General features: G+C 39.9%; 3 protein-coding genes across 3 annotated transcripts; 2 read left to right on the top strand and 1 right to left on the bottom strand.

The window, feature by feature from the left end:
• Positions 1 to 424: 424 nt before the first annotated feature.
• LOC112564647 (beta-2 adrenergic receptor-like) lies at positions 425 to 6,301 on the bottom strand. The gene has a single exon (XM_025239604.1). It carries the CDS (start codon positions 5,597 to 5,599, stop codon positions 3,602 to 3,604), a length of 1,998 nt encoding a protein of 665 aa, XP_025095389.1. The 5' UTR covers positions 5,600 to 6,301; the 3' UTR covers positions 425 to 3,601.
• A 3,762-nt stretch (positions 6,302 to 10,063) lies between these two features.
• Positions 10,064 to 18,592, top strand: LOC112563844 (kelch-like protein 10). The gene is given in 11 exon segments (XM_025238226.1): positions 10,064 to 10,765; positions 11,042 to 11,208; positions 11,916 to 12,108; positions 12,762 to 13,049; positions 13,582 to 13,732; positions 14,631 to 14,778; positions 15,204 to 15,373; positions 16,194 to 16,379; positions 16,382 to 16,464; positions 17,136 to 17,236; positions 17,553 to 18,592. Coding segments are annotated over 11 exon segments (1,980 nt in total). The 5' UTR covers positions 10,064 to 10,495; the 3' UTR covers positions 17,776 to 18,592.
• Positions 18,593 to 19,317: 725 nt separating this feature from the next.
• LOC112563919 (NADH dehydrogenase [ubiquinone] 1 alpha subcomplex subunit 10, mitochondrial-like) lies at positions 19,318 to 26,377 on the top strand. The gene is given in 9 exon segments (XM_025238392.1): positions 19,318 to 19,947; positions 20,251 to 20,337; positions 20,670 to 20,791; positions 22,045 to 22,133; positions 23,090 to 23,144; positions 24,760 to 24,805; positions 24,808 to 24,871; positions 25,177 to 25,291; positions 26,315 to 26,377. Coding segments are annotated over 9 exon segments (1,194 nt in total). The 5' UTR covers positions 19,318 to 19,394.
• The last annotated feature ends 956 nt before the right edge of the window (positions 26,378 to 27,333 follow it).

Raw genomic sequence — 27,333 nt, forward strand, 5'->3', positions numbered from 1 at the left:
TTCTCTTGCCCAACACAGTCATTTTAAGTGGCACTTTGATGATACATTATCGGCAGACTCTTTCTTCAGCCTTCCAAATGTAGAAGAAAAGCAACTTTCCCTGAGCAGAATAAAAACCCAGAAAAGTGAGGATGAACATTCAGGAAGAATCGTTGAAGAGAAAGTTTGAACAAAGGTCACACCATGCAGAATGAAATGCTAATTACACGATTTAAAAAAATCTGTAAAGACCCTAATTGTTAAATAGTGTTAAAGTCCCAAGCTGATTGTGCATGGTAGACCTTTATCCGGACGTGATGGAGCACAACCCTTACTTCAGGAATGGATTGTATTACCATTTAGGATTTACCTCTTTAATTTTTTCGAAGCCTGTAGAGAGAATAGGAAATGAGTCATTGTTCTGTAATCAACAACATAAACCAACTTTGTAATTCTGGCATTTTATTCTTGGAAACACTGAACATTGCCACAAGAATATCATGTGTGTAGTCCTACATTTGTGTCCACAAATGAAAAAAAGGCTGTCTTCATAATTAGCTAAACATTTTTAACTTTTAAAAAGTTGGCATCTATGCAGGTCTTAGGACAAACTCCTAGCCACATTAAATATTATTTATACCATAGCAAAATAAAATAATGGTATAATAAAAAATAGATATCGTATTGCAGCATCTTGGACGGACAGACACTGGCATGCAACCAATGGCATTTATGATCACAGAAATAAAATATAATCTTTGCAGAAATCTGTAACCTGTATGGAGTGAAAATAATGTCCTTATTTTCTGTGTATATTTTTGTAGAAAAACTACATGGACCAAACAATAGGATCAATGTAATGACCAAAATAGTTAAACACAAGACAACTGAATGCTATGCCTTAAAGGGCAAACCAGCAATGTTATACTGGAAATATGCATGACAATGACAGCATTCATATGGTAAACCTTCATGACATTTGTAAGCATTTCTTGATTCAAATACACAATCCCCTCTTTTCCCTTGCAGAACAAAAAAAAAAAAATGCTGTAGTAAGTTCACTGTATCACTCCCACCAAGGAAATAATAGAGACACTTGAAAGTACCGGCACTACTATAAAAAAAAGTAAAATGTGGATGCAAATAATGCTTACCAATGTATGTCATGCAGATATCATACAATATCTAATATGAAAACATGAATGGTGGTACAGATGGACACTAATCCAAAGGTGCATTTTTGTTTAATCTATTCAGACATTGAACTGCTACCATAAAATCGAAACCTCCAACATTATGCTTGTGGTAACACTCCAATGTTTTTCTATATATAATTTCTCTAAATTTGTAAACATCCAATTATTTATCAAAATATCTGATTCCAGTGAATCACTATAGTTGACACCAGTCCTTAAAAAACCCATAAAACCAACAAATTGTAGCATTACTTTATAAAGGTAATGGGAGACAAGGATCTCAACTGTAGGATTAAATGAAACATGAAAAAATATATCACTGTAAAATAACCTGCATATCAAAAATAGTAACCATAAACACGACAGCCTCAAGAACGTGATGCAAAGTTCTGTGACATCCAGAAAAATCTTTGATTTTTATATTCAAGGTCTGAAAACAATGATGAATGAGCACTGAACAGTCATCGTCTGAAGGCCAAAATGTACAGTTGAACACTATTTCCTAAACCTTAACAACAGTTTACTCAAAAACATATAATATAGGGACAAAGCCTTTCTATAGGTAAAACATGTGCAAGATACTGGGATTTACATTTATCTGCATGTCCTAATCTCTAGCAGGTTCAACAAATTTTTATGCACTTTGTTAGCTTTTCTCAACTGCTCTTCTTTTTATAATAATGAGGATTTATATAGCACCTTTCTTAACATTTGCTCATAATGTTTTACATAAATCATGATATCTTATAGCTGTTAATTTGTACTCGCAAGTCTTTTAGTACAGTTTTGGGAGGCCCTTCCACAGCTTTCACATGATCTCTCCCTTTGCACACCTTTTGTTATACCCATGCTTTGTTTTTATTTGCCGCTTCTTTTTATTTTTTCTGTGGTTTATTAAATGCTGTACTTATTGTTTTTTTGCTCATTAGTTGGCACTGTCTCTTTCCATAACAACCACAAACTAGTAACATTTATGCATGATTTAAACTGTGAGCAAACGCACACATGCAAATACTGATGACACCGTCAACAATGATAATTCAGCCAATCTAAACCTTCTTAGCCTTATAATGATTGTTAGAAAGTTATCATAATCTAAATATCTTAAAAAGTAAATATATACCACCTGACTTTAAAAAAAAAAATTAGCACAACAAAGAATGCTGTTCTAGATATATCATAATTTTGAAAGAATTAAGGACAAAAAGATATAATGTCTTTACTGCTTATAGACCTTACCATGGTATCAATCGCTCCAAACATTTGTTAAGGGTTTTACTGTAAAACTCTAATCTTTATAGGTTCTTCCTACACATTTCGTGTTATTAACAAAATTCTATTTCATACATACCACCTCATTATCATAGTCACCCACAATCTTTTTTAATTTAAAAATTATTTTACATTTTTGCTATTGGTGTCAAGGTTGATATCATACAATCAGCAAGATTTCAAAGTTTTAGTTTCTTTTTCTTAAAAGATTGGAAATAATTGTAAAGTAAGAGTAAGAACAAATGTAGTTTCAGCTGTATGATAAAATGTTTCGATCACGGATATGATTCTACCTAACGATGGCCACAAGGCCAAGAAGTTAATGACAATGAATGTCGCTCAGGTGCTTTGAGGGGGAAGGGGGAGACATCAACCCTGCCAAGTTTTGACATTTATACACCACTGCACACAGTTTTACCACTCCCTGTCATGCCTTTGATTTGGACTGCTGACAAAATTCAAGTACTATACAATCTTGTCTGTACTTGCTCTGCACCTCGTTTCAGTTCTTAAACCATACTGTTCTATTTAAGTCCCTCTAATAAGCCGAATGATCAATGTAGTGAAGCAAGATGAATGTTTTGGAGACCTTTTCAAATGCTTTAGAAAAGTCAAATGTGACTGACCCACATGTAGACAAAAAACCAATATGCTCGCGGCCAAAGTCAAATAAACCATTGCTATTTGTGGAAGTCTAATATTTTTAAACAAGCGAAATTACAAAAGAATAAAGCTGGGCTTGTGTACATAAACACTTCACAGTGAATATCACTATCTCACTGAATCATTCTTGCAAATGGGTCAAACTGGAAGAAACAGTGGTGTCAGAAACAGTATGTTTGACATAAAACTAGCCTAAAATCACACAAATTAAACAAAACTGCAAAAATCTTTCTTGGAAATACTAATAACTAATAATCAGTAACATCTGATTTCATATGCTGACTTAAGGGTCAAGGTTTTATTTCAGTTTTAGTTTGTTAGTGTTTAAATTTGCGGGCAAATATAAATAAAAAATAGTATATAAAATCTGTCAATATGTAACAAATCAACAGTTTCTACAATGGATCAAACACTAATAAATAATTCTCAAAACACCAAGTAGTCCACTACCTTTATATATATATATCAAAAACTCTGTGCTTTCAAGCTGCTCAACTCTGAGAACTATTTGAATCCATCAAAGGCTTCTGACTGTCTGATGTCATGGTTCTCTTGTGACCACGAGCAGTTCCTGAAGATCTTTTGGATTCCACCACACTCTTTTTTTGGCTGTTCTCAATCTCACATTCAGTTTCCAGCTGATGTTTAGATTGTTCACTTGGAAGTACAGTTTCATTTTGTCCTGCAGTTTTGTCACAAGCTCTGTTGCTGGCTATCACAGCTTCTTTATTTTTCTTTTGTATTTCTTTTCTACTTCTGCTTCTTTTTGATTTTTCTAATGGTTTAAGCTTTATTGGCTTTTGCTGCAATGTTTGGGGGCAATGTTCTGACTTATGTCTTAACATGCAGTCACAGTTTTTACAACATTCTTGTTCCATATCATTGCTGATGCCATCACCATCTATTTGGCTGGAAGATGGTGATGCTTCAGTGGAAGCACGTGTCCGAGATTTTTCAACTAGCTTCTGTAACTGTTTCTCTGTAGATGACCCAGGTGTGTCGCTCAAGTCCAGACCAGAATCGTTGCCATTAAGAGTAAATACTGTGGAACTCTTTTGCTGAGACAGAATATCCTGTTTCTGGTCTTTCTTTATGTCGATAGCAGTTGCAGATTTGCTACTATCTAGTGTCCCATTCACCTGGCCTGCAGAAACAGTTCTGAATGGAGGGTCTTCCTCTGTGCTAGAGTCATAATCACTGGTATTCAATGACATAGGTAAATCATCAGCCTCAGGGTCACCGACATCCAGTCTGCGGCCTTTCAGACGCTGTTTCTGAGTGGATTTTGCAGTGTCAAGAATTTCAGCATAAAATAATTCTGTGTCAGATACATCACTGTGTTGCGTTTCAATGTGAATCCCTTCAGAGGTAGCAAACAGTACAGGTACATTGAAAGACAAAATAGTAAGAGGCTCTTCTTTTTGTTCTCGGTCCTTCATCCTAGAAGGAATCTTAGATGAGTTTTCTGCAACTGCTGTGGTTCTTGAGCCCTGTTTTGCTTTTGATTCTATATCAACAACTGAATTGCTCCTGCGGCAAATAACACATTCTTTTGTAGTCTGCCACAATTCTTTCCGCCACACATATGTTGTAATGGGAAAGGAAGCAGAATATGAGAAACGCATCCACATGAAGGCAGCATCAACACTTGAAGGATAGTCAATGACAAAGTCAAGCTCCCTGCTGAAATGATACTGATGCATAAAGGTTGTGATGATGTATGGAACCTCCAATATCAACCAAAGGATACAAAGTATTGCAACATACCTCACAGTCAGCATTTCCTGCCACAGTCGTGATTCTCTTGTCAGCTGCTCAGTGTAATGATTTTGTGTTGCAAGTGTTTTCAACACATGATGCTGCTTGTATGCAAGATAGAATATCAAACAATATAAAATAAGAATTGCTATAACAGGTGCTAAGAAGCAAATTACTGATGCAACAATGGTGAATACCAAAGGCGTTTCGTTGGAAACAGAACAAGCATGAAGGCTTTGATGGAAGGCTGTCGCAATGGAATTTGTCAGAAATGGAATGCTAAATGCAAGAGTCTGAATCCATGTGTAACCTACACATAAACTCACATATAGTGGTGACAACATCAAGTCATATTTGTGAAGAAGTTTCACAGCCAGGTATCTGTCAATTGTCAGAAGTGTCAGCAGAAGAATGGTCTGAATCACCACAACTGTCATAGCAAACAAGTGGCATCTGCACAGTGCATCATCAAAGTTCCAGGTACCCACTGACAGAGATCCAAAGACTACGGCCATGTTGAAAACGCAATCAAAAAGACACACCGCTGACATGTTGATGATGGCGAAATTCTGCACATTCTGTACAACTTTCCTGGTGTGCCACATGGCAGAAATGAGGAGCACATTTGCCACAAGTGACAACAGAATTATCAAAGCAAGAAACGTCGCTCGGGGTGGCACACTGGCATAGTCCTCACCACTCACATCCGTGCTGTTATTCTGGTTTGCCATTTGGTATTTGCACTCACCCTGCACCTGACATCAAGAGCTACTCAAAACCCAAATGGACCTTTGCAATCTCAGTCACATTTTGATTGTTGGACCACATGCACCACACAACACGAAATGGAGTCATATCACGGTTGCCTACTTGTTCCTGCGAAACCCTGGGCTTCATCGATTTTAGTTTGTGCCGGGTGCGCGGGGTACCTGCCCCACGTCTGCAGCACGGGTACGACTCACAGCGCTTTATGCCTCGCAGCAGACACCTGAACCAAGACTTTATGAGTATATCATGCGTTGGACATCTCAGAAACCTACAGCTAGTACATGTTGTGACAGCGGAGCAAGCTCAGTCTTGCATGAAGTCTTGTTTTTCTCCCCCTCCTGCCCTCTAAGCTTTTGACAAACCATTGACATCAGCCCTCCAGTCAAGGCGCCCTCCAGACGTCACAAGGAAGGAAATAACTACAACCGACACCGAGTTCTACCTGCAACCTTTACGAGAAATAATAGTCTTCAAAACATAAAACAGTAAGGAAGGAGAAGTCCGCCTCATGTTTTCAGAAAGAACCAGATCGCGTACTGCAGTCCCCGGCCCTGTACATAATAATAGTAATAATAAAAGGCACATAAATCTCATTGGCAAATGAGCTCAGTGCACTTAACAAAAGAGCAGCAAGAGAAAAAAAAAATACAATAGCATATACCATTTTTTTTCAAGTTTGGGACCACTGATATCTTTGTTTTAGCTAGGGTACTGAGAGGTGTTCTCAGCTCTCAGATTTGTTTTTAGTTTTTACCCGCAGCGCACAATGGGGTAGGAATGCGAAGTATGGAAGGGGACAGTCTAACAGAAAGAAAGAACGTTAAAGGAGATTAAGAGAGAGAGAGAGAGAGTGTGAACTAACATCGATAAAACAAAATCGATGTATCGATGATCATGACTGGGACCAAGTTGTAGTGCTCCTCTCTATACAGTCGACCTACCATGCATGCAGTTCTCGCCTTTTTATGCTTTAACTGTAAACCGAATATAGTCAAAAGTGTTGAGAGGAAGCTTCGCTCCATATTCCATTATTTGTTCTGCCAATCCGTCGCAAACTTATTAACAACTGAAACTGTCCTTATTAAAATCTGTATATTAATATCGACCACAATAAATGAAACTTATTCATACTTTGTGTAGATGCTAAAAAAACAAAAAAATATTAATGTAAAGTAGCAGAATTTCTGTCTTCTTTCTTTGTACTCTGTTTAAAGTATTTTAGCATACAGCTCCTTCATGATATGTTCAAACTAATATATCGTCATTCTGGCGCACATTTTGCAAGTTTCATTCATCTATGAGCAGTTTTGTTCAGGTGACCGACTGCAACATAACTAAACGACCGGAAACATAGCTAAATGTGTTCGCATTCTATCACAGACTAGTTTTAATGATCGTGACTGAAAGGGTTATGTGATCAATGATAAATTTTATCCGGAGATGTCGAGGCATGAAATAACAGCCAGAAGCTTTATGATGGAAGAATGATACATTGCTCTCAGAACTATTCACCATTCACTAGCGATGTACTTGAACAACAATAACGCCGGTACTTTCATTTTGTCGCTCCAGTGTATCAGGTATTGACTATTTCAAATCAATTTGCTCGCCAAACTTTTGTGGATATTCTAGCACAGCGTATTGTGCCAGGGCAGTGCTTGGTCGGAAAGAGAAATCCGGTGATGGTTTGTGAGAGCGAGACATTATCTGGGATTCAACCACCGTCCCCATTTGACAGACCAGAGCAAGATTGTTTTCAGACGATTGTAGGATTCATTTTGTATACAGACGCATGGTCATCCAACGATCAATGGTTCAAAATGATTAACTGGAATAGATGGTGCACTAGCAATAGTGACACACGGATCCAGGTAGAGATGAGGAGGGAGGGAGACAGACAGAACTAACATGCACAGGACACACAAGTAAAGGTAGAGTAGAAAGCGCTTCCGGATCCAGTATTAACTTAGCACAAAAAAGTTGTTGTTGTGGTGGTGGTGATGGTGGTAGTGGAGGTGGTGGTGGTAGGTGCAGAAGCAACGTGCCGTTGCATGTCTGGTAGCGTGAGCCACGTTGAATTACACTCACTTGCATTCAATGCACAGACAGGTAGGTAGAGGTAAAATGCGTCCCCAAACTATGTTTGAAAATGTTGAATATACTTCTTCTCAAACACAAAATAACACCAACGCACTACAAAAGTAAGAATCGCGTGAATGCGCACACACGCACAAATCGCGCATTTACATTTTTGCGTGTGTGCGCGCGCGAGACAGACAGACAGACAGACATTTTGTAATCGATGCATGCAAAGAAAAATGACTCCGAATGTGCAGTAGCTTGTCTTAGGAAATACTAGAAACGTCCTAGGGAGCTCCGTAGTCGACCCGTGATTCACCCGCAGGTCAACAGCACATACACATATATGGTGGATGTGCTGCTAGTGCACAGAGGTATAGTCATGCCCAATCATGGCTATAAAATGCAGATCGTCGAGGACTTAAGCCGTGTGCAGGCCCTGAGTTAATGAAGCGAAACGCGCAATCTCTCCCGAAGGATTGAAAGATTGAGAGATACCCTTGTGGCAGCATGGTCATCGTCTGCAATGATGTGGACAGGCTCTCAACAACTGTCGAATCGATTCTGTTTACTCTGGTGTGTGCATACTGCCATACCTTGACTTGTGTCGCAACACCTTTCCCTCCATTCGACTCTACAGACAATCGTATCCTCAGCACCCTGCCGGGACAGTGCAAGTGCCCCGGGAGGCTTTGGTGACCTAGTTTTCCTCCCTTGATGAGGAGTTTTTTTTTAAAACGACCTGGAATTGGGTCAGGTACTAAGACGTGTTATAGAGGCTGCTCGCGATAGCAAGTATTGATCTAGCACAGGCGATCGGGTAGCCTCAGGTATGTGCGCCGGAAGTCGCCTTGACATACCCTGAATTAATAATGACCTCGAACGCACTTGAGGTCACACGCACTCGATTGCACACGCGCGCATGTAAAAACTGATTGTTGATATCTATTATTGTTTAAAAATCCCATAATATAAGCACACCATCAAACAGAGAACTATGCATAAAACCATCTCAAAACTGTTCACATACTCTGATGTGTTAAGATACGAAGAGCAGTTTAGAAAAAAACAAAAACAAAAACAAAACAAAAACAAGAACAGAAACAGGAATTGTGGAAGCAGATGTAAAACAGTGTATAAAGATATCGTGATCATTGATAGAGGTGGCGAAGACGTGTGTGGATCAGTTGCCCCAGACCTGTTTCACTTGCAATCCACGGACACTCACCCTCCTACCCTACACTGTTTTAGTCCCGCAAGACGCCCACCCGCGGTACGTGTTTGTGGTGTTTGTGGAGGTGTAGCGAGCACACATATACACTACGTTGACTTTGTCAGGTGTGCTTTCATCGAGGAGGTGCTAAACCTACAGCAGCCAGTTCCAAAGCCTTTAAACAAACAAACAAACAAACAAACAAACAAACAAACAAACAAACAAACAAACAGCAAACCTGTCTCTGATCGCGTATCGTCAGCGATCAAAGCTAAAACTGTTCAGGCTATTATGCTCCACGCGTGTCACACGGTCTGTGAAGTTTCTTTACCGGCGAGCGGTTCCGCACGAGAGGTACCGTTATCTCTGTTTGCACGACGCACTTATTTTATTTTTAAACTTTAGCCTTAATCGTCATGCGAAGTGAAATACACAAAAACGCACAGCAAGTAAAAACATTTAAATAGAAAAACGCTTCTGGTTATGAATAATGTTTTTAGACAGGACCTTGAGTCTCTGATCAATACACGAGTTTTTGAAATCCATTTGTAAAGGAGAAACGGAGTAAAAAAGGATCTAATCGATAGGTAAACAAAAACCGCAGACGGCGCGATGTCGGGTAGTGAACCAGGGGAGGTAAACAAGGATAGAAGGTAGTTGGAGGTGGGGGGCTAAGACCAAGAATAAGACCTGACACTATAGTCTCTCCAGGTAGTTTCTTGTTAAGGTGAACATACCTTACGTTGAATGCCCGCGACTTGCAATGCTGTTGCGAAATCCTAACCCCAGAACCCTACAGAGAAAGAGGTCACAAGCATTAACCAAGTGGCTTTAGCCCTCAATAATAGTCTCAGCGGGGGTTGTGGTGTAGTAGGAATATATATGTGTTAGCATTCTGGTACGGCTTGTCCGCACTGTTTACTTTTAATCAGGGAGATCAATTTTGAAGCAATTCTGGTGCTTCGCAAACTTGCCACACTGCCTTGCACCATGCTTACCTCACTCCACCATTATCTGAAACCTGACTGTGTTTGTTTAGAATTCCCCAAGCCACTGAACAGTTAATTGTGTGATGTCTACGTGGATGTGTGTGTGTGTGTCGTGTTGTGTGTTTTGTGTGTGTGTGTGAGAGAGAGGGAAATACACAACAACACAGCCTAACTTTTCAAAGAAACACGAAGAACTCTCCTTGTAAAGAGGAAGGAATATGCCGATTAGGCAGAACGCGTGACATGACGCGTTAGTTTGCGTCATTCGTATCAATGACATCATCAATGACGCTGCAGTGAGAGTGAGAGTCATGAGAGTGTCATGTCATGCTGAGTGGGAGGCTGGCCCCTCACTTGATCTGCATGGAACTTCGACATAAATATGGCTTCTTCTCACTCTCATCACCAGGGCAGCTGAGAGCTTGCGGCGGTTTCCTCTACCCTGTCTGCTAAAAGAAAAAAAAAAGGAAAAAAAAGAGGAAACCCCACAACGTGGTCAGAAAAAGCGAATTCAGAATGCTCCTGTGGCGGAGACAAGCGGCCAAGCCTTCATTGTCGGCCTGTCTCCCGAGTGGAAGATGAATATCGAGTATGTTGAAGTGGAAGGGTCAAGTCACTCCTCCATCTTGCAGTTGGTGGAGGTCTCTGGCTCGGCATCGGAGGGGACCTTCAGGTCCGAGGCGGACGCTTTGCGTCGTCAACGCAAGGACTTTACCGAGAAGGCCCTTGACATCTTGAATGACCTGCGGGGCAGCGGGGAGCTGTGCGACGCCATCCTCAGGGTGGATAACTGTTCTTTCGTCGTGCATCGCAACATCCTGTCTGCGTCCAGCAGCTACTTCAAGGCCGTGAGTACCTATATTATTACTGGCTTTTATTTGTGCAAAGCCAGCTGAATCTGCTCTACAAATGCGTTGTATAAATATTTCTTGTTCTTTTCTTTCTCATCATCAACGTCGTCATCGTCATACCACAGCATAAACAAAAAGATCCTCCCCACAGAGGCAAACAAAACAATAAATAGCTGCTTTCTCAGTGAAAACACGTGTAAATGCGCTCTTGTATGTATGCGTATGTTTGCGTCCTGTTTTGGAAAATATCTCGTACATTGTGCTTTCTGACAGCTGTTTACCAACAAAGCTTTCCAAACTCACGAACCGCCACAGCTGCAGGAAGTCCAGCTGTCCGATGTGTCTTCTGACATCGTGGCCCACCTCATCGACTTCGCATACAGCCGCCAGGTTCTCATCACATCCGACAATGTGGAGTCCCTTCTGCTCGCTGCCGACAGGTAAGCAAAACTCAAGTAAGCCTACAACTCAAAGGTCAGCGTTCTCTTGCAGACGACAAGTGGCAAAAGAAAATAAAACTCAGCAGAAAATAGACACGGGCTCTGCGCATGGGCCGTACTGTTTGTCATCACAGCTTCATTCATTTTGTGTTAAAACCATTGCTTTATTCTTCATCATATAAATATTTCTCTATTTAAAAAAATTAGTACAATTTGACATTTGAACACTCGTAATTTTGTTACAAATTAGTCATTCCGGTACTGCGGATGTTTCGTATACTTTCTTTGCCTCTTTCCACCCGAGAGCTCACCCAATCGACTAACATAGACTTTCCATCTTTAACCCGCATCAAATCTTTTTTTCTGAAAGTGGGATTTTCGTAGGTCACTGATTCCCCAGAAAAAAATCACCAAACAAAGATAGCTTAAGTGGTCAGGCACCCGTGGAAATATGCGGACCGCGAAAAGATGTGCCACACGGACACAGAACAAGCTATGGACAAATAGCCACTCGGCCATCCCCTTCATTTGCGAAAGGCCTTTATATATATATATACCTTTTTTTAAGAAACTTTTACTTTACTTAACCCTGTTTCATTGTACTTTATTTTGTGTTTAAATACATGGAATTGTTTTAATGACACCATTTTATTGATGATTATAGGATTAAGAGGCTTATGAGCTAATTGTTTGTGGTGTCTGTGCAGGTTCCTGATGGCACCGTTGGTAAAGTCATGCTGCGAGTTTCTCAAGCGACAGTTGGCGCCGGAGAACTGCCTGGGCATTGCAGTCTTTGCTCGCACTTACTTCTGGTCTGGCCTGGAGAAGGCCGCCATGCAGTTCGCGTATCACAACTTCAACGACCTCGTGGCCAGGAGCGAGGAGTTTCTCGACCAAGAGGTGGTTATATCTTATGATCCTTTTGGAGTGATTGCTGTTCTTTAGTCATAGTTAGCGCGCCTGGCGACGCTCCATGCAGTTGACACCGGATGCTGAAGTGATGGTGATATCACAGTGAGATACTAGAGATAATCACCCCCATACCTTCAGTGGTCTTGGGCGCATTCTGGTACACAGCAAGCCATGATGATGATAATTATGAATACGAGTAAGGGTATGGGTACAGTAACGGGTGGAGCAATGGAAACGTGCGCTCTACATCATCGGCTGAGCAAAGCCGTGGTCACGATGTGTAGGATAGCAATCCTTCTTGACGTGTCAAAGATTCAAATTAGCACTTCCGGTGCTTACGCGTTGCCGTGGCTCGATCTCAAGCACTTGGCCGCACCACGTAGGTGTCGAGGATCACCCGTGCTTACATGTCGCGGATCTCAAACTCTCTAATGATGAATGCGACCGTGATTTATCATTTTTCTTCATTTGCTATAAAGTGTGAACGTATGCACGCTCTGTCCTCTCCACCCCTTCTTCTCTCTACACAACGCACACAGACATACGTAGATCAATCACGCACACGACACACCATACACGATACATATGTGAGCACGCACATACACCCCGACAGAGGCGGGTGACAGGGTGGTGTTGTGCAGGTGGAGAACCTGTGCGAGCTGCTGTCGTCTGACAACCTCAACGTGCGCAATGAGGAGCTGGTGTTCGAGGCGTCGTGTAAGTGGGTGCATCACCGCGAACTGTCGAGGCGCCAGGAGATGGGGCGGCTGCTGAAGACGGTGCGCATGGGCTTCCTGACCATCAAGTACGTGGTTGAGACCGTTAAGCCTCACTCCTACGTCCGCGAGAACGAGGAGGCCAAGAACCTGACGCTCGAGGTTCTCAAGTACTTGTGCAACCTCAATGTTGACCCAAGGCAACAGGTCCAGGTAACATTGACTCTCTATCTCTTTTCCTCTGCAATAATTTTCACCTCTTTTCCCGTCTGTCTCTTCTCAATGTTATGAGTTTAGTCTGATTTTAAAAATTATTTTGGATGCGTTTTTATGGCGAACTCATTCGAGAAAATTGTAAAACTGCTTGGAAGAAAATTGCAATCTATTGTAAATCCTTCCAGTTTATATAAATAAGATAAAATGTGCGAACATGATGGCTTATTTCCATAAGTGGAAAATATTATATATTTTTCAGGACATGCAACTGATTAATAAATATCGAATAGGGATGATCGTTTTCCATAAATACTTCTACATTTAAGAGAAAGTTTTAAAGCTAAGTCAATACATCAGTCTATAAAGCTTAACTTTTTATTTACTTCTGTGACTGTCCAAAAAAAAAGAATCCTATCAAACACTACCAAGTATTTATTTGTATGCAAGAGATGTCGAGAAAACAGCGAGTCCGTCTGATGAACTGCCCACAGAAGACTAATTACGATGCATTTTTTATACATGGAAACAGCTTGAGCTGAGCTTTCCATTGACCAGGCCGCGAGTGCCGCACGAAATCTTATTCGTGATCGGTGGATGGAGTGGCGGCTCACCGTGCAACATAGTGGAGACCTATGACACACGGGCGGACCGATGGCTGGTGGCAGGGTCTGCGGACAGAGGCAAGAGAGTCGTTTTGAGTCGTCAAAAGTAGTGGTCGTGTTGATTACTTTCTTGTGTATTAGTGTGTTCTCTTTATCAATATTCATGCATCGTACTCGGTAACCTCGACCTTTTAACAAATTACCACTTTTAAATGGCATCTTGCATGTTTTGCTCGTCATGTCATCCCATAACTGGAGCGGCAAGTACCAGACGTATGGCAGAGCTGATGGAGAGACACATTCTTAAACTTGTGCCAACTGGAACGATATTGGGCCCGACTGAGAAGGTCCTCCAGTGGACAGCCAGTCTATTCCTTCACGTTGGGCACTCATCCTTTCTTCTGTTTGCCACAGCGTCGACCACCTTCAACGTAGCCTTAAAGAACAGCCAGGGGCAAGGTGTCATGTCGGGCGACATGACTGAACCATTTCAGTTTCTGCCGCTTGAGTGTAGCAAGCAGAGACTCCTGGGGACTCATCAGACTGGTGACGACACTTCGGACAAATTCGTTCGTCCTTTGCTCTTTGTAGGAGATCGGACAGTCTGCTGAAGAAGATATTTTTTAAACTTAGTGTTTCTCTAAAATATTTGTGGAGACTTTGCTTCATATTTGTCCACTGCTCAGCTAAGGTTTGAAGTACAGACCTACGACTTACCAATAGTCCCCTTAGCTCTGAAAACCTCTGGCTAAAAATGTTGCTAGATATACTCTGACTCTGAACTGAACAGAAGGTCGACTAGAACACTTATTAAGCGAGGACACAAAACGCACACGTATATGTTCAGAGAGAAAGAGAAAGAAAGAAAGAAAAAAAAATAAGAAGAAAGACAAAGCTAAGCAAAAAAAAATATATACTGTATAAGTAAATAAAAGTAAAGAAGAAGCGAAGAAGTACTAATGATTTCTGATTGCAGGACCTCGTGCTTATCATGCTTGCGTTGTAATCGACGAAGTCATTTACGTGGTGGGAGGGTTTGATGGCATAGAGTATTTCAACAGCTGCCGCAAGTTCTACCCTTCAAAACTGCTCTGGACGGAAGCACCACCCATGAACTCAAAAAGGTCATAAATATAAGACGTTGAAAGCTGCACTAATTTTGTTTTTAGCGTTCGCATGTCTGTTGTCTTTCTTTCTTTCTTTCTTTCTTTCTTTCTTTCTTTCTTTCTTTCTTTCTTTCTTTCTTTCTTTCTGTCTGTCTGTCTGTCTGTAAACAAAAATGGTTCAAGGTCAGGCGAAGTAGATGAACTATGACCACCTGCCTTATTATATATCAAAAACATATACTACACCTGTAGTTGTATAAAAGACTTATAACTTTACGGGCCAGTGTTGATTGCATTTAAGTTTTATACACAGAAGAATGAAGCTTAATAAATTCAGAAGAAAGCAAATGGTTCGGTTTTTTTTTTTTATCGTCTTTCGAAAGTAACAGCTAGGTTGGGTTTTTTTATCGTTTTTTAAAAAGAAAAGATGACTGCTGGTGCAGGTGCTATGTCAGTGCCGTGGGGCTGAAAGGTATGGTGTACGCGATGGGTGGTTTTGACGGCCATGTTCGCCTCAACACGGTAGAACGCCTCAATCCAAACACCAATCAGTGGAGCTACATCCAACCCATGATGCATCAGCGCAGTGACGCCAAGGCCACCGTTCTGGACGGTAAGCACGTGCCGCCATCCAAATTAATTGCCCACCCCTGGTCTAGAGAAACGGTTCTCAACCGGTGGTACGGGTACCTATAGGGGTACGGCAAGGGTTATATAGGGGTACGCAGCGACATAACACACGCCAGTATGAAAATAAGTACTTTTATGCGCGAACTTACGCGCGAGTCTTTAATATCCGCGGGGTCTCTACCCCGTTCTGTACACAAAGAGAAAAGACGCTTGCCATTAATTTTCTTATTTTGCCCCGGGACAACGACTTACCCTTGGAATGTTTATATACGAACCCGGAGTACCGCGGCTCAGAAATAGACCGAGAGTAGCATGCTTGGTATATAGCAGTTCGGCAGCGGGATTCTTCATTATCTGCAGAAAATATATACTTTTTTATATGTGAGGTAGGGTACCATAATTACTTATACGTGAACTATTTTTCGAGGCAGTGTGGAAAGTAATAGTAGCAAGATTCAAGAATCACGATTCTTTCACCCTCTGACGGGTATTGAACATAAATCATAGTAAATCATTATTAGTCTGGGTATGAGAACGTCAACAACGACTAAGAAATTTCTTATACTATATAAGACTATTTGGTTATCTTCTCGCAAGACGACGGTATTGCTTTAGTCGGCACGACTAAAATTCCATTAATTATTGAATTTAATGAGATTTCAGTGACGATCCGTTTGAAGGAACAAGTGCACAGTAGCTGTAATTGCTGTTTGTGACAAGCGTATTTACATAACACGACCCATAGTCACTGTTACGCTACACGACCCATGCGTGACATGACTCCATCATTGTTTCTTTGGCAGACAAGATCTACATCTGCGGCGGCTTCAATGGCCAGGAGTGCCTGAACACGGCAGAGTACTACAATCCGTCCACTAACCATTGGACACTAATCACCCCCATGAGGAACAGACGGAGCGGGGTGGGAGTCATCGCCTACAATGGCATGATCTACGCGCTGGGTGGCTTCAACGGCATCACGCGAATGAACACGGTGAGCGCTACTCTCCCGAGACCCGCTCCTGGACCACTATCCCGGAGATGTTCAGCCCGCGCAGCAACTTCGCCATTGGCGTGAGTAGTACCAGAGGATTGTGAGATTTGACTAGTACAGGAACAGGATGGGATGTGAGCAGCGAATGGGCATAAGTTTAACACCGGGGTATCAGGAGTACTGAGGCTTCTTGGGATGTGAGCAGTACAGGGCTAATACGAGAGTGAATAGTACTCAGACATCACTGAGCTAGAACAGGGGCAGAGCATCGTGGGGTAGGAGCAGTACAGAAGTATTGTGAATGAGCAGGGCAGGGACATTAGGGGATGTGAGCAGTGCAGAGGCTATCGTCGATGAGTATGTGAGAGTATGTGGATGTAGCAAGGGACACTATGGGAGGGTATAGCCAGGGGCATTATAGGAGGGCGTAGCTCGGGATAATTGTGACATACTTGGACCGAGAAACTGCAGAAATTGGAAAGATAGTTCACTGGAAACGGGGAGAGGGGAGATAGGTGTACTAAAGTGACAGACAGACAGAAAGATAAAGAGGGATGGAGAAATAGAAAGAGCGAAAAGAAGAGGAAGCATGTGGCTATAGGAGGAGGCAGGTCAGCAGAAATGTTTGATTGTTTTACACTCAAAAGGATAAACACAATTCACAGTTATTTTGCAAACAAAGTTACGTACTTACCCATGGATGCACTCAGTTATCATCGGTTAATGCAATAGAAGACCTTTTTAACGACAGGTCATCGACGACATGCTGTTCGTCATCGGTGGCTTCAATGGCGTGACTACTATCAGTCACGTTGAGTGTTACGACTCCCTGGCCGGCGAGTGTGGCGAATGGTAAGGTGCACTCACGCCTCTGTTTTCTACCTGGGTGCTACTTTTTTGGTTAGTTAATGGCCAACATAAGTGCAAGTTTTGACATGGTTATAATTAAAGTAATTAAATAATTCAGTCCGAAATTAAGGATTTAAAACGTCAGTATTCACTTGCCCTGAAACTGTAAAAGAAGTAGCAGCAACATCTCTAGATTATTAGAATTCCTAAAGAATCAGGAATCTAAACGCTTTGAGGTTCCGACAGTAAAGGTTCTATATTTACATTAGTTAAGAGCACATCTTCCCTCATTCACTCCTTCCTTCGCTTGCTGCTGCAGGTACGATGCGGCGGAGCTCAGTCTGTACCGCAGTGCCTTGTCGGCATGCGTAGTGGCCAACATCCCCAACGTGCAACAGTTTGTCACCATACCCTCCACGCCGGGAACCCTCACTCTCAACTCCACAGACAGCAACCTCAACATGGGGAACGCGTCATCGCCAGTGCCTTTAGATGATGTTCCACAGCAACAGAATGTGAACATACTCAATCAACTGTCGTGATTTTAGTTTTTGTAATTGGGGTCTGCTCTGTTTACCATATATAATGAAGCTAGACCTCGAGTGGTGATAGATACCCTGAGGAAAATACCTTCTCTAGGTGACCCTTGAAGCAAACCCATTATTCCCTTCATTAATTAACCTTGACCCCAAACCGGAAAAGGTCAGGGAGTATCTCTATTGATCAGTAGTCAGAAATGTGATCGAAGTGAACTTCTCAATAGGTGAGGGTTTAATGCAGTGGGGAGAGGTAGGGTTAACTCCTTTAGTAGTCTCAAGAACGGGTCAGTGATAGGAACGATATGACGTGTTTGCTCGCCATCGCACGATAAACAGTACAGAATGAAAGTTGCAAAACTGAGCACAAAAGCGTCGGTATCCGCCCTAGATTCATTCCTTTGTCATTCTGTGAGAATATGACGGGTGTGTACACAACAACGTATGCTATCGAGCTACGCCGAAGAACGACATCCGTTGATGCCATCTGAAGCATGTTGTCATTGAGATGAAAATTAAACCAAATTAAATTAAGTCAAGTGGAATGAACGAAAGAGTGAGTGCAATCAAGCTACTCAAGATTTTGCCAGCATGCGTTTGGCTGTGTGTGTGTGTGTGTGTGTGTTTTTTTTTGTTTCTTTTTTGTTCCTAGTTGTATGAACATCATTGCGCATTTTGTCTGATCGTCAGTCTGCAAGAAAATGCAAGTGAGTGCGTATTAGAGTAACTGAAACAATCTTGTGTAGTGTACCTTTGTGTGGCTTTATGTACTCGCGATTTTCTGCGACATCCTTGAATTGTACAATAAACCGACCAAACCATCTTTGTACTGTGAATGTTGCAGACCAGTATTATCCGTTCTCAGTTACAGTTCATCGAGTCCACACTGGGATGTCTTAAGCAATTGCTATCAGGAGAGAGAGAGAAAAAAACGTTTAATGTCCATGTAACGTTTTAGAGTAGGGTGTTTATATGTTGTCTGAATGTGTGTAAACACCTAGTCATTTTTAATGACCAAAGGGCAGACTGACAGCTGACACATTTATTGTAAAAGTAATTAACTAATTAACAGATAAGGCGAGGACGGTCGTCTACGACAATGTTCTACGCCGAGAGATTTCAACAGGAAAACACTCGTATTGGTCATGTACCGGTGGGTTGCCCAACGCAATGGCACAGGGAATCGTCTTTCGAAGGCACCGGAAAGGGAACCGACGCAACTCGAGTTGACAAAGTCCAATGAGTGACAGATATTGACATGAATTTTACTGATGACAGTATAATGTCATATATAAATAATGTCTGTAATTTGAATATAGCAATCATCGCAACAGGCCGACAGTTTGTGAAAGTGAAATGTGCAACTTGTACTTAGAAAAACTCCCTGAATTAATAGTTATTTCTGAAGTATCTAGAAAGAAATGTACTGAACATAGAATATGTAATCATACGTATTTTGCTGGGCATATTTCCCAAAACTTTAATGTTTGGCTTCGTCTGTTACTCTAGTTGCCATTTAGAGTGACGTCCCTTGTCTTGTGACAATAACTTCCGGTCAGGGGAAGTAATTTTGCCTTGAGACTCGTAGGGTGACATTGAGCCCTCAAGTTTAGTCACCGCTCGGAATGGCTCTGATAATTACCAGAGCCGTAAGTGCATTGCAGCCACACGCCCGACAGCTTTTACTTGTGCAAGCAGGAAGAGTTCAAGCATCAGTTTTGCCAAGTACAACACAAGTTGCACACCTGACTTCTACACACGGCGAACCGTCAAAATCCAGGCATCCTCCATGGCCGTATAAAAAGCGTCCATATAATTCCTTTTACCAATACTTTGATAATACGAGGAAAAGATTTGACGACAATACTAAAGTCATTGTCATAGATGGCAATCTGGCAGTGGGGAAGTCGTGGTTTGGCGAAAAACTGGCCAAAGAATTCGATATGAAGTTCTTTCCAGATCCTAGAGATTCAAACATGTTTCTAACTGGAGAGAATTTCGATTTGAGATCTCTAAATGAGCAACTACCTCCAAGGATTAGATTCACAGATCTGGAGACCTTCTACCAACAGAAGGCACCGAAAGAACAGCTAGAGTCCATTGGGCGTACACTGTTAACCATGTATTATTCCAGCTTCTTCGAATATGTAGATGCTTTGGAGCACCTCCTGAACACCGGTAAGTTTGAGACATTTTCAAGAGCAGACGATGGGCACCTCTAGTTTCAGGGAAGTGTGATACTTCATTGGCATCAACAAAAAGTAAATGTGCAGATACTCATTACACTATTGACTATTTTTTAAAATATAAATTCAGTTCAGCATGTGGGAACCTTCAAAGTTTTAGCAGGAATAAATAGCACACAAATCACTGTGCTAAATAAATTACTGAGAAGTACAGTTTCATAGTAAGATTTCTTCCAAGAATTTAAAATTGTTTATTGTATTTTATGATTGTGATAACAAAAGAATAAATCTACAGGACAAGGTGTTGTGGTGGAGAGAGGTATCTTTTCACATATGGTGTTTCAAAACGTCTTCCGTAAGATGGGTTTCATCACTGCACCTGGTAAGTGAGCTATGAAACAAAAGTGGTTATTGCATACTTCAGTGGCACAGAAATAGACTATTATTCCTTTGTTTTGCTTGACCGTTAAGCTAATTTCAATGGGTTTCCTTTAAAAGAAAGACTGATATAAATTATATAGATATAAACAGTTCTTTACTCAGAAGTTTTGTAGACACCTTTAAACTTTAAAGTTTACGTTTAACTTAGCTTGGTAATTTTCTTCTGCTGCTTAAAAATATTAGTTACAGCATGTCTCCATGAAGTACTGTCGGTGCATTGTGTCCAAGCTGTGATCTGATATGCTTCATGGTTGATACTTTGTATGTTTTCAGCTTTGAAGTACATGAATTTTGTGTATGACAACACCATCTGTGAGCTGTGGCGCCCACACTTAGTCATTTACCTTGATGCACCTTTTCCTTTTCTGCGCAAATTGGTGAACAAACGCAATGTTGTAAGTGACCTAACTGTTCTCTTTCATCTCTTTGCTATCTTGAAAGCTGATGGTTAACTCTGTAACAGTGACCTGGTACACAGTACCTCTACATTTTTGTTTAACTTGAGAAGGATCAGTCTTATAGAGGGGTTTCAGTTTGCTTAGCGTTTGATTACCAAGACTAAAGATAGTATGATGCATGGTAGATGATGCAGAGTTGAGTAAATAACGGTAATAAATTCTCTGTCCTGTTACTCATTACATCAGTTCATATATTTTGGAGTGTTGGAGTACTGAAATGGTGTCTGATGGCGTCATTATCTTTTCATTATCTTTTTTTGTAAGGGAGCTGCTGCATTTAGAAACTGAATCACTTCTCTCTAGAGTTATTGTCCTTTACATCTTCATCTTGCTGGAAGCAAAAATAGTAAAGAAGAATAAAGGCTGTGTTATTTTGAGTTTTCAGCAAAGAGGGTAATGAAACTATTGGTGCGATGATGAAAATGGTGTCATTATTTGAAGAAGCCAGGAATTATTCTTTTTTAAATCTAAAAGCAATAATTAATTTGAAATTGATGTGTAAATGGTAATGTTCTTGGTCACAAACCAAGGAAAGCTTTTTATGCTTGCAAACTATAAGTCTCTAGAATATTTACTTTTGTTGCTACCATCTTCTGAGGTCAGATTATCTCTTAAGTTGATAACATGTTTAGTTGTGTCAGTCGATCACAGTAGTGAATGACATGTCCCTTTTACTAACCTATGCAGTATCATGTCAGGAAAAGCGCAGCGCTTTGTCTCTATTGAAAAATTCAATGATAATGCCTATATTATCTTTTTTGCTTTAAAAAGAAAATTTAAATTTTGTTTCATTTTGGCTGCTGTCTTTCTTGTCCATAGTCTGGCATGTTGGTTATAGAGATCTAGATGAGACAAAAAATGTTTAGAGTTTTTTCGCGATGTGGTGAGTATTACTTAATAGCAGAATGAATGCTTTGGTAGTAAGAAAAATTATTTCCTTGGTGGCAAAAGGATTATTTCCTTGGTGATGTAGAAGGTTACAAACTGCGAATTGGTTCAGATGGAAAAGGTGGCAATTTTTCACAGTTAAATACACTTAAGGCATGTCACAAAAAGCACTCATGGTAGAAAGAGAGAAAAAATTTTACTTTAGTGTTTAGCACAATGCACCATGAGCACAGTATCAAAATCTGTGTAGCTTTGATTTTTGTTTGTTTCATTTATTTGTTTTTTATCCCTAACTCTTTCAGAGCTATGAAGTTAATGGACCTGTCATCACAGATGACTTTTTGAAGACAGTGGACACAATGTACAAAGAAAAGTATCTGCCTGTCATGGGGTATGTTGCAAAATAAATAAAAGCAAATAATATACACTAAATAATAAATTAGTAAAGAATGTAAATGGTGCTGACTGAAAAGAACATGGGGTGCTGGGGTGGAAACTATACAACTTTTGTTTTAGCACCTGCTGTTGTTCTTCTTCGTCTGTTTTCTTTGTCACACTTGGAGGCCAGCTCTCATGATAAAACTGACAGTGGCCTGCAAAGCATCCACAGGTTTGTTAGGACCTGTTAGCATGGCACTAAGAATCAGGTATCATGGGTTCATACTTTGGTTCCGACATACCTCTCTCTGGATGTGACACAGGCCTGGCACTTGGTAGTTTTCCCTGGGTACTCCACTGTGTGTGTATTAGGCTGTGTAAATGTGTGGGTTTATGCATGTTCATGAAGGTGCATCTAATGCCTTCCTTGATTCATGTTCCTGTATGAATGTGAAAAGTTTTTATCCTGGCTGGTGCTTGTTCTCTCCCTTGTCCTCTCTCATATGACTTGTAAGTTGTCTTGTTGGCCTTTCAAATTTACCATATTTTCCTGCTTGTTCAAAACAAACCTGCTCATGTCATTTTCCATAACAATGAAATTGATCATGTCACTCTTGTCCTGACTACACTTCACTGGCTCTCAGTTTCTGAACACATTCAATATCAAGTCATGGGTAATTTTACAGTTGGTAAGGGGAATTTATATTTTGTTGGCAGCCTAATTACTATTTTGTGTGAAGTGTTTTTTCTTTTGGAAAGTCTTTATCAGTGAAATTATCATGTGCACTAATTGTAGCTATGTTTTACTTTCATGGCAAATATTTCAAACCAGTGTCATTGAAGTCCTTACAATTTCAGGACCTCAGACTTAAGGATTCCCCCCCCCAAAGAAAACTTAAAATATTCATGAAATATGCCTATGAAACAGACTGCTTAATGTTATTGAAAACATGCCTAATATGTTTGCAGCAAGTACAGTGATGTGCTCACATATGATGTGTCTGATATGCCAGACTGGGAGATTGTAAGTATTAAAAAATGCTAAACCTCTATGTTTAAAAATTTTGCATTTTTTTTTCATTATTAAAATTTTGACTTCTAGGCATTTCCTCACATTAAAAAAATAGTGGCAAACTTTATAAGCTACTTATCATGGGACATCAACCACCATGCAGTCATCTTTCTATGGTTTTATGTTGCATAAATTTTCCTGTTAATTTTTTTGTAATTGATTTAAATGTTTAACTAAAACATCCAGATGTGTCCATTTTTGTGCAACTGAGTGGTGATTTTGATTCAATGTTTTGTCAGCCTTTGGAAGTGTTATTCTGCTGCCCAACACCTTTGGTTATATATTACAATACAGACCATGGCTCATATTCATGGACATTAGCAGGTACACATGGGTACAATTTCCCTCACTTGGGTAGTAACCAGCTGGTTAAGTTACCCAACAGGAAAACTAACTTCCAATTCATGAATGACTGAGGAGGTGATATTACCTAACCAATCTGCATGGCAGGAATTACAGATAATTAGCAACTCTGCACGTGCATTTTTGGGTCAGGGTTGAGACATAAAACTTAAATAAGAAAAAGCTAAAAAATCAAAAAATGTGCTATTAAATGAAATAAAATTTATTTATTTTGACCAAATTATGTTTGTTTAGCAAGTATTAGATGACAGAGATATTTTATTTTCATTTGGAAACAAAGACCAGCAGAGAAAACCAAAGGGTTAGGGTTAGATTGCAAAGTTCAGTTTTGTTTTTTAATGTTTTTTTTTGTTTTTTTGTTTTTTTTTTGAGTCGTGATGATAATCCTGTGAAATTTATAACATGCAGCTGCTGTGACATGACAAAATATAGAAATTTCTGGTCAGAAAAGACTTATTGCTTGACAAATTGGTTTATCTTTGAAATTGTGCTCAAGTAGCAACCTCAGTGCATCAAATTTAATGTGAAAAAAATGGGAGAAAAATTTGAGAAGATCGCACTGGTAAGAAAATGATCTAATCAATAAACATATATTTACTTATATTTTATATACATATTTTATGCAGATTTACAACAGATGGGCACAAATGAAGAATAAAATAGAGATTGCCCATGTGAACATTCACATTCATGATGAAGCTCTCCCTTCTTCTTGTTCCTAATCACCCCCAGTGGAGCATAGGAATGCTGCATTTGCAGTTTCTGTAGCATGGTTGTTTTACAGGGCGGGGTTGCTAGCCCCACGCCCAACCCTCCTCCTTCATCTGGGCTTTGGACCGGCAGGTTACGCATTGGGGGAGGGGGGAGGTTTCCACGAGGAGTTGAAGCTCTCTCTAGTGACTAACAATAACTAATAGTTTTTCTCAGAAACATAGCCCTCATATTTTGCCTTGACCAGAGGCTAGGAAGCTTTTATTAGAAACTGATACGTCTTGATAGTTGTAGACATCCCTAAGATGCAAAAATTGGTAATTTTGGAGTTGTAGCACAAGAAAAATATGCGTACTCAAAATATTTTTTATTTGTGCATTTAGAGATCACAAATCACAAAGGCAAGTATAAAATAGTGAAGTACAGTAACTGTAGACTTGAAATCTAATGCGGCCTAAAAAATAATTTTTCATGCAAAATTGTTATCTTGCAGATTGTTGAGGAACTTGAGACCCGTAATCTTGACACAAAGCCATTTGATGACAAAATAAGTTCAAGGACTGGCAGTCCACATTTGACAATGACTACAATCTTTACCGCATGAAGTAAGAAAGAACATCCCTGTCCTCTGATGCACTTTTTTTCCTAAATCCCTTCTTTATTTATTCCCTTGTCTAAGACCAACTAATATTCAGATGTGATTTCAAAGAAATCGTTCCCTGAATGCCCAAGTCAATTTGCTTTTGTGTTGTTTTCTCTGAATATATTTAGCACACTTTTTTTCAGTCCATATTTGTGTGTTTTACTTGTTTTTTGTGCCTGTACAGTGCAATGGGGAAATACGCTACAAAAATAGTTTTCTTCTTTTTATGGTTATTATTGTTTCTAGAATCATGTTTCTTCTGTACAGCTTGGCTAAGAAATGGCAGGTGCAGAGTCTTTTCAGCATGTCTGTTCCTTGGGATGCACCAGAGTTGTTGATTCCAAACGACATGTTACCAGTCTATACGAACGTTGTCGAAGAGGTCAGTGGTCCATTTGTACACTTCTAGTTTGTCCATTGCTTGCTGCCTATTCATAAATTAGCTCTTTTTCACCTTTTGCTATCAGCTCTTGATCCAAGTAAAACCAAAACACTAGATATAGGACACATTATTTGTAAAAGTCAACCTGAACTTACAGTGAAAATGACTGAGTGGGAAGCCTGAGATGCCTTAGAGAGTACTGAGTCTGTGAATGAATCTGGTCTGTAGTAATCAAAGGCAGCAGACAGGTCTAACATGGTGAGAAATTAGATGTCACTTCTGTCCAGAGCAGACAAGCTTGTTAAACTTGAGAATCAAATGTTCATAAAAAAATGTAGCATCCTATCTCCATAGCAACAAGTGTTTGTTTACTCGGATCTTGTAGCATATCCTCACTCACTGTTATCTGCTGGACCATTAAATGACCACAAATAGATTAATTACAAATAAAATAAAGTGAAAAAATGGGGAGTGGGAAGGTCTAAAAGGGGGAAAAGAATGCTGCACAAATACTGCAAAAATGTAGTAAGTGAATAAAATCAATAAATATGATCAGTAAATATAGTAAAGAATGAATAGGAATTTCTGTGTTTCCCCCTCAGCTATCATTATTCAGATCTTCTTACTAAGATCCTGTAATCTGACAAGTAAAGCTGGTTGTGTTTCATTATTTGCTTGTACAGGCAAGTCAAATATTGTCAGGTATCATGAATAAATGTAAGTCATCCACCACACAAGTAAAATTATTGGTACATCACAGCTGCCACATTCAGACACCATCCTAAATAAAAGGCCCAAGGACTTGTAGGTCTACCATATTACCTGGCATGCTTGTGTATGTGTGAGAGTGTGTAGGTGTGTGTGTGTTGAGTGTCATGTATGAGTATATCTTTATATTTGTGTATGTGTATAGATGCGCTTATATTATCTTTGTATGTGTGATGTGATTGTGAGCAAAAGAAAAATTTCTGTCTCTGACTGTCTTGAACAGACATTAAAGTTTGATTTGATTGCATGTTGTAGCATCCAGAAGTAAAATACGCTCCTGGATTCAACCCTGAGACACACAATGTACTGTTCAAGTAGAGTATGGTATCTTTGCAACCTGAGGTAATCATTGGTGCAGACCACTAATTCAGCTGTGGATATGGTAAAGACTTTCAAAGTGGTGTTGGAAAAGAAATAATTGTGTGTTATCAGTATGTGTTTTAAAAATTTGAAGCAGAAAAGGGAGAGAATGAATTTATGCCTCTGGTGGCAGGATTGATATTGAAACAGTTGCATTCATATGATTTGCTGATTGGCATGTACATACATGTTGAACATCTACAAAAAAAACGTTTAAAAGAAAGAAGAAACAATGTCACATTATATTGATGATTGCATTTTTGCATGTATGAAACAAGGGTTACCAAAAAAGTCTTAGTTTCTGCAGGAACTGAAGGCGAAGCAGCATAAATGCAGTTTAATTTTGTAAAAGCCATTATTATTTGTGGAATAGACAGTTTGTTTCTTTCTGCTAAAATTTAAAGAATGTTTTGTCAGTTAGATGAGAGACAGAATAAACCATTAATTCTTTATTTACTAATGTGTTTGGTCAGTTTTGTCAGCAATACATGTTGACTTTCATTCAGCAGTGTGAAAAATTTGCTGAGTGGATATAATATAAAATGTATTAAAAATACAATTTTCTAGCATCTGAATGTGTTATTGCTCATTATGCATAACTACTGCACAGTGTATTTAATCAAAGGGTTGGGACGAAATCCATCCTCTGTCATATCAGCGGCCGGAAGACATAATGAAGATTCACGTGAAACGAGGTAATTGAAGATTGCCTGCAATATCTGCATAGATGGTTGCCATTAGTGTGATTTTTTTTTTTTTTTTTTTTTTTTTTTTTTTGGTACAACAAGGAAAAAACATTGATGAGTGGTAAGGAAACTGGAGTACCTATTGAAAACTTTAAACATCCAGCTCCATGAAAAGGTGTCTACCCCAAGAAGAGATCTGAGTGCTACACTTACGAAAGCACCTTTGAT

The sequence above is a fragment of the Pomacea canaliculata genome, linkage group LG5, assembly GCF_003073045.1.
Source record: "Pomacea canaliculata isolate SZHN2017 linkage group LG5, ASM307304v1, whole genome shotgun sequence".
Classification (NCBI taxonomy): domain Eukaryota; kingdom Metazoa; phylum Mollusca; class Gastropoda; order Architaenioglossa; family Ampullariidae; genus Pomacea; species Pomacea canaliculata.

Bases quoted from the DNA above. Each gene is read 5' to 3' on its own strand.
- LOC112564647 (XM_025239604.1), bottom strand. From the start codon at position 5,599: ATGGCAAACCAGAATAACAGCACGGATGTGAGTGGTGAGGACTATGCC.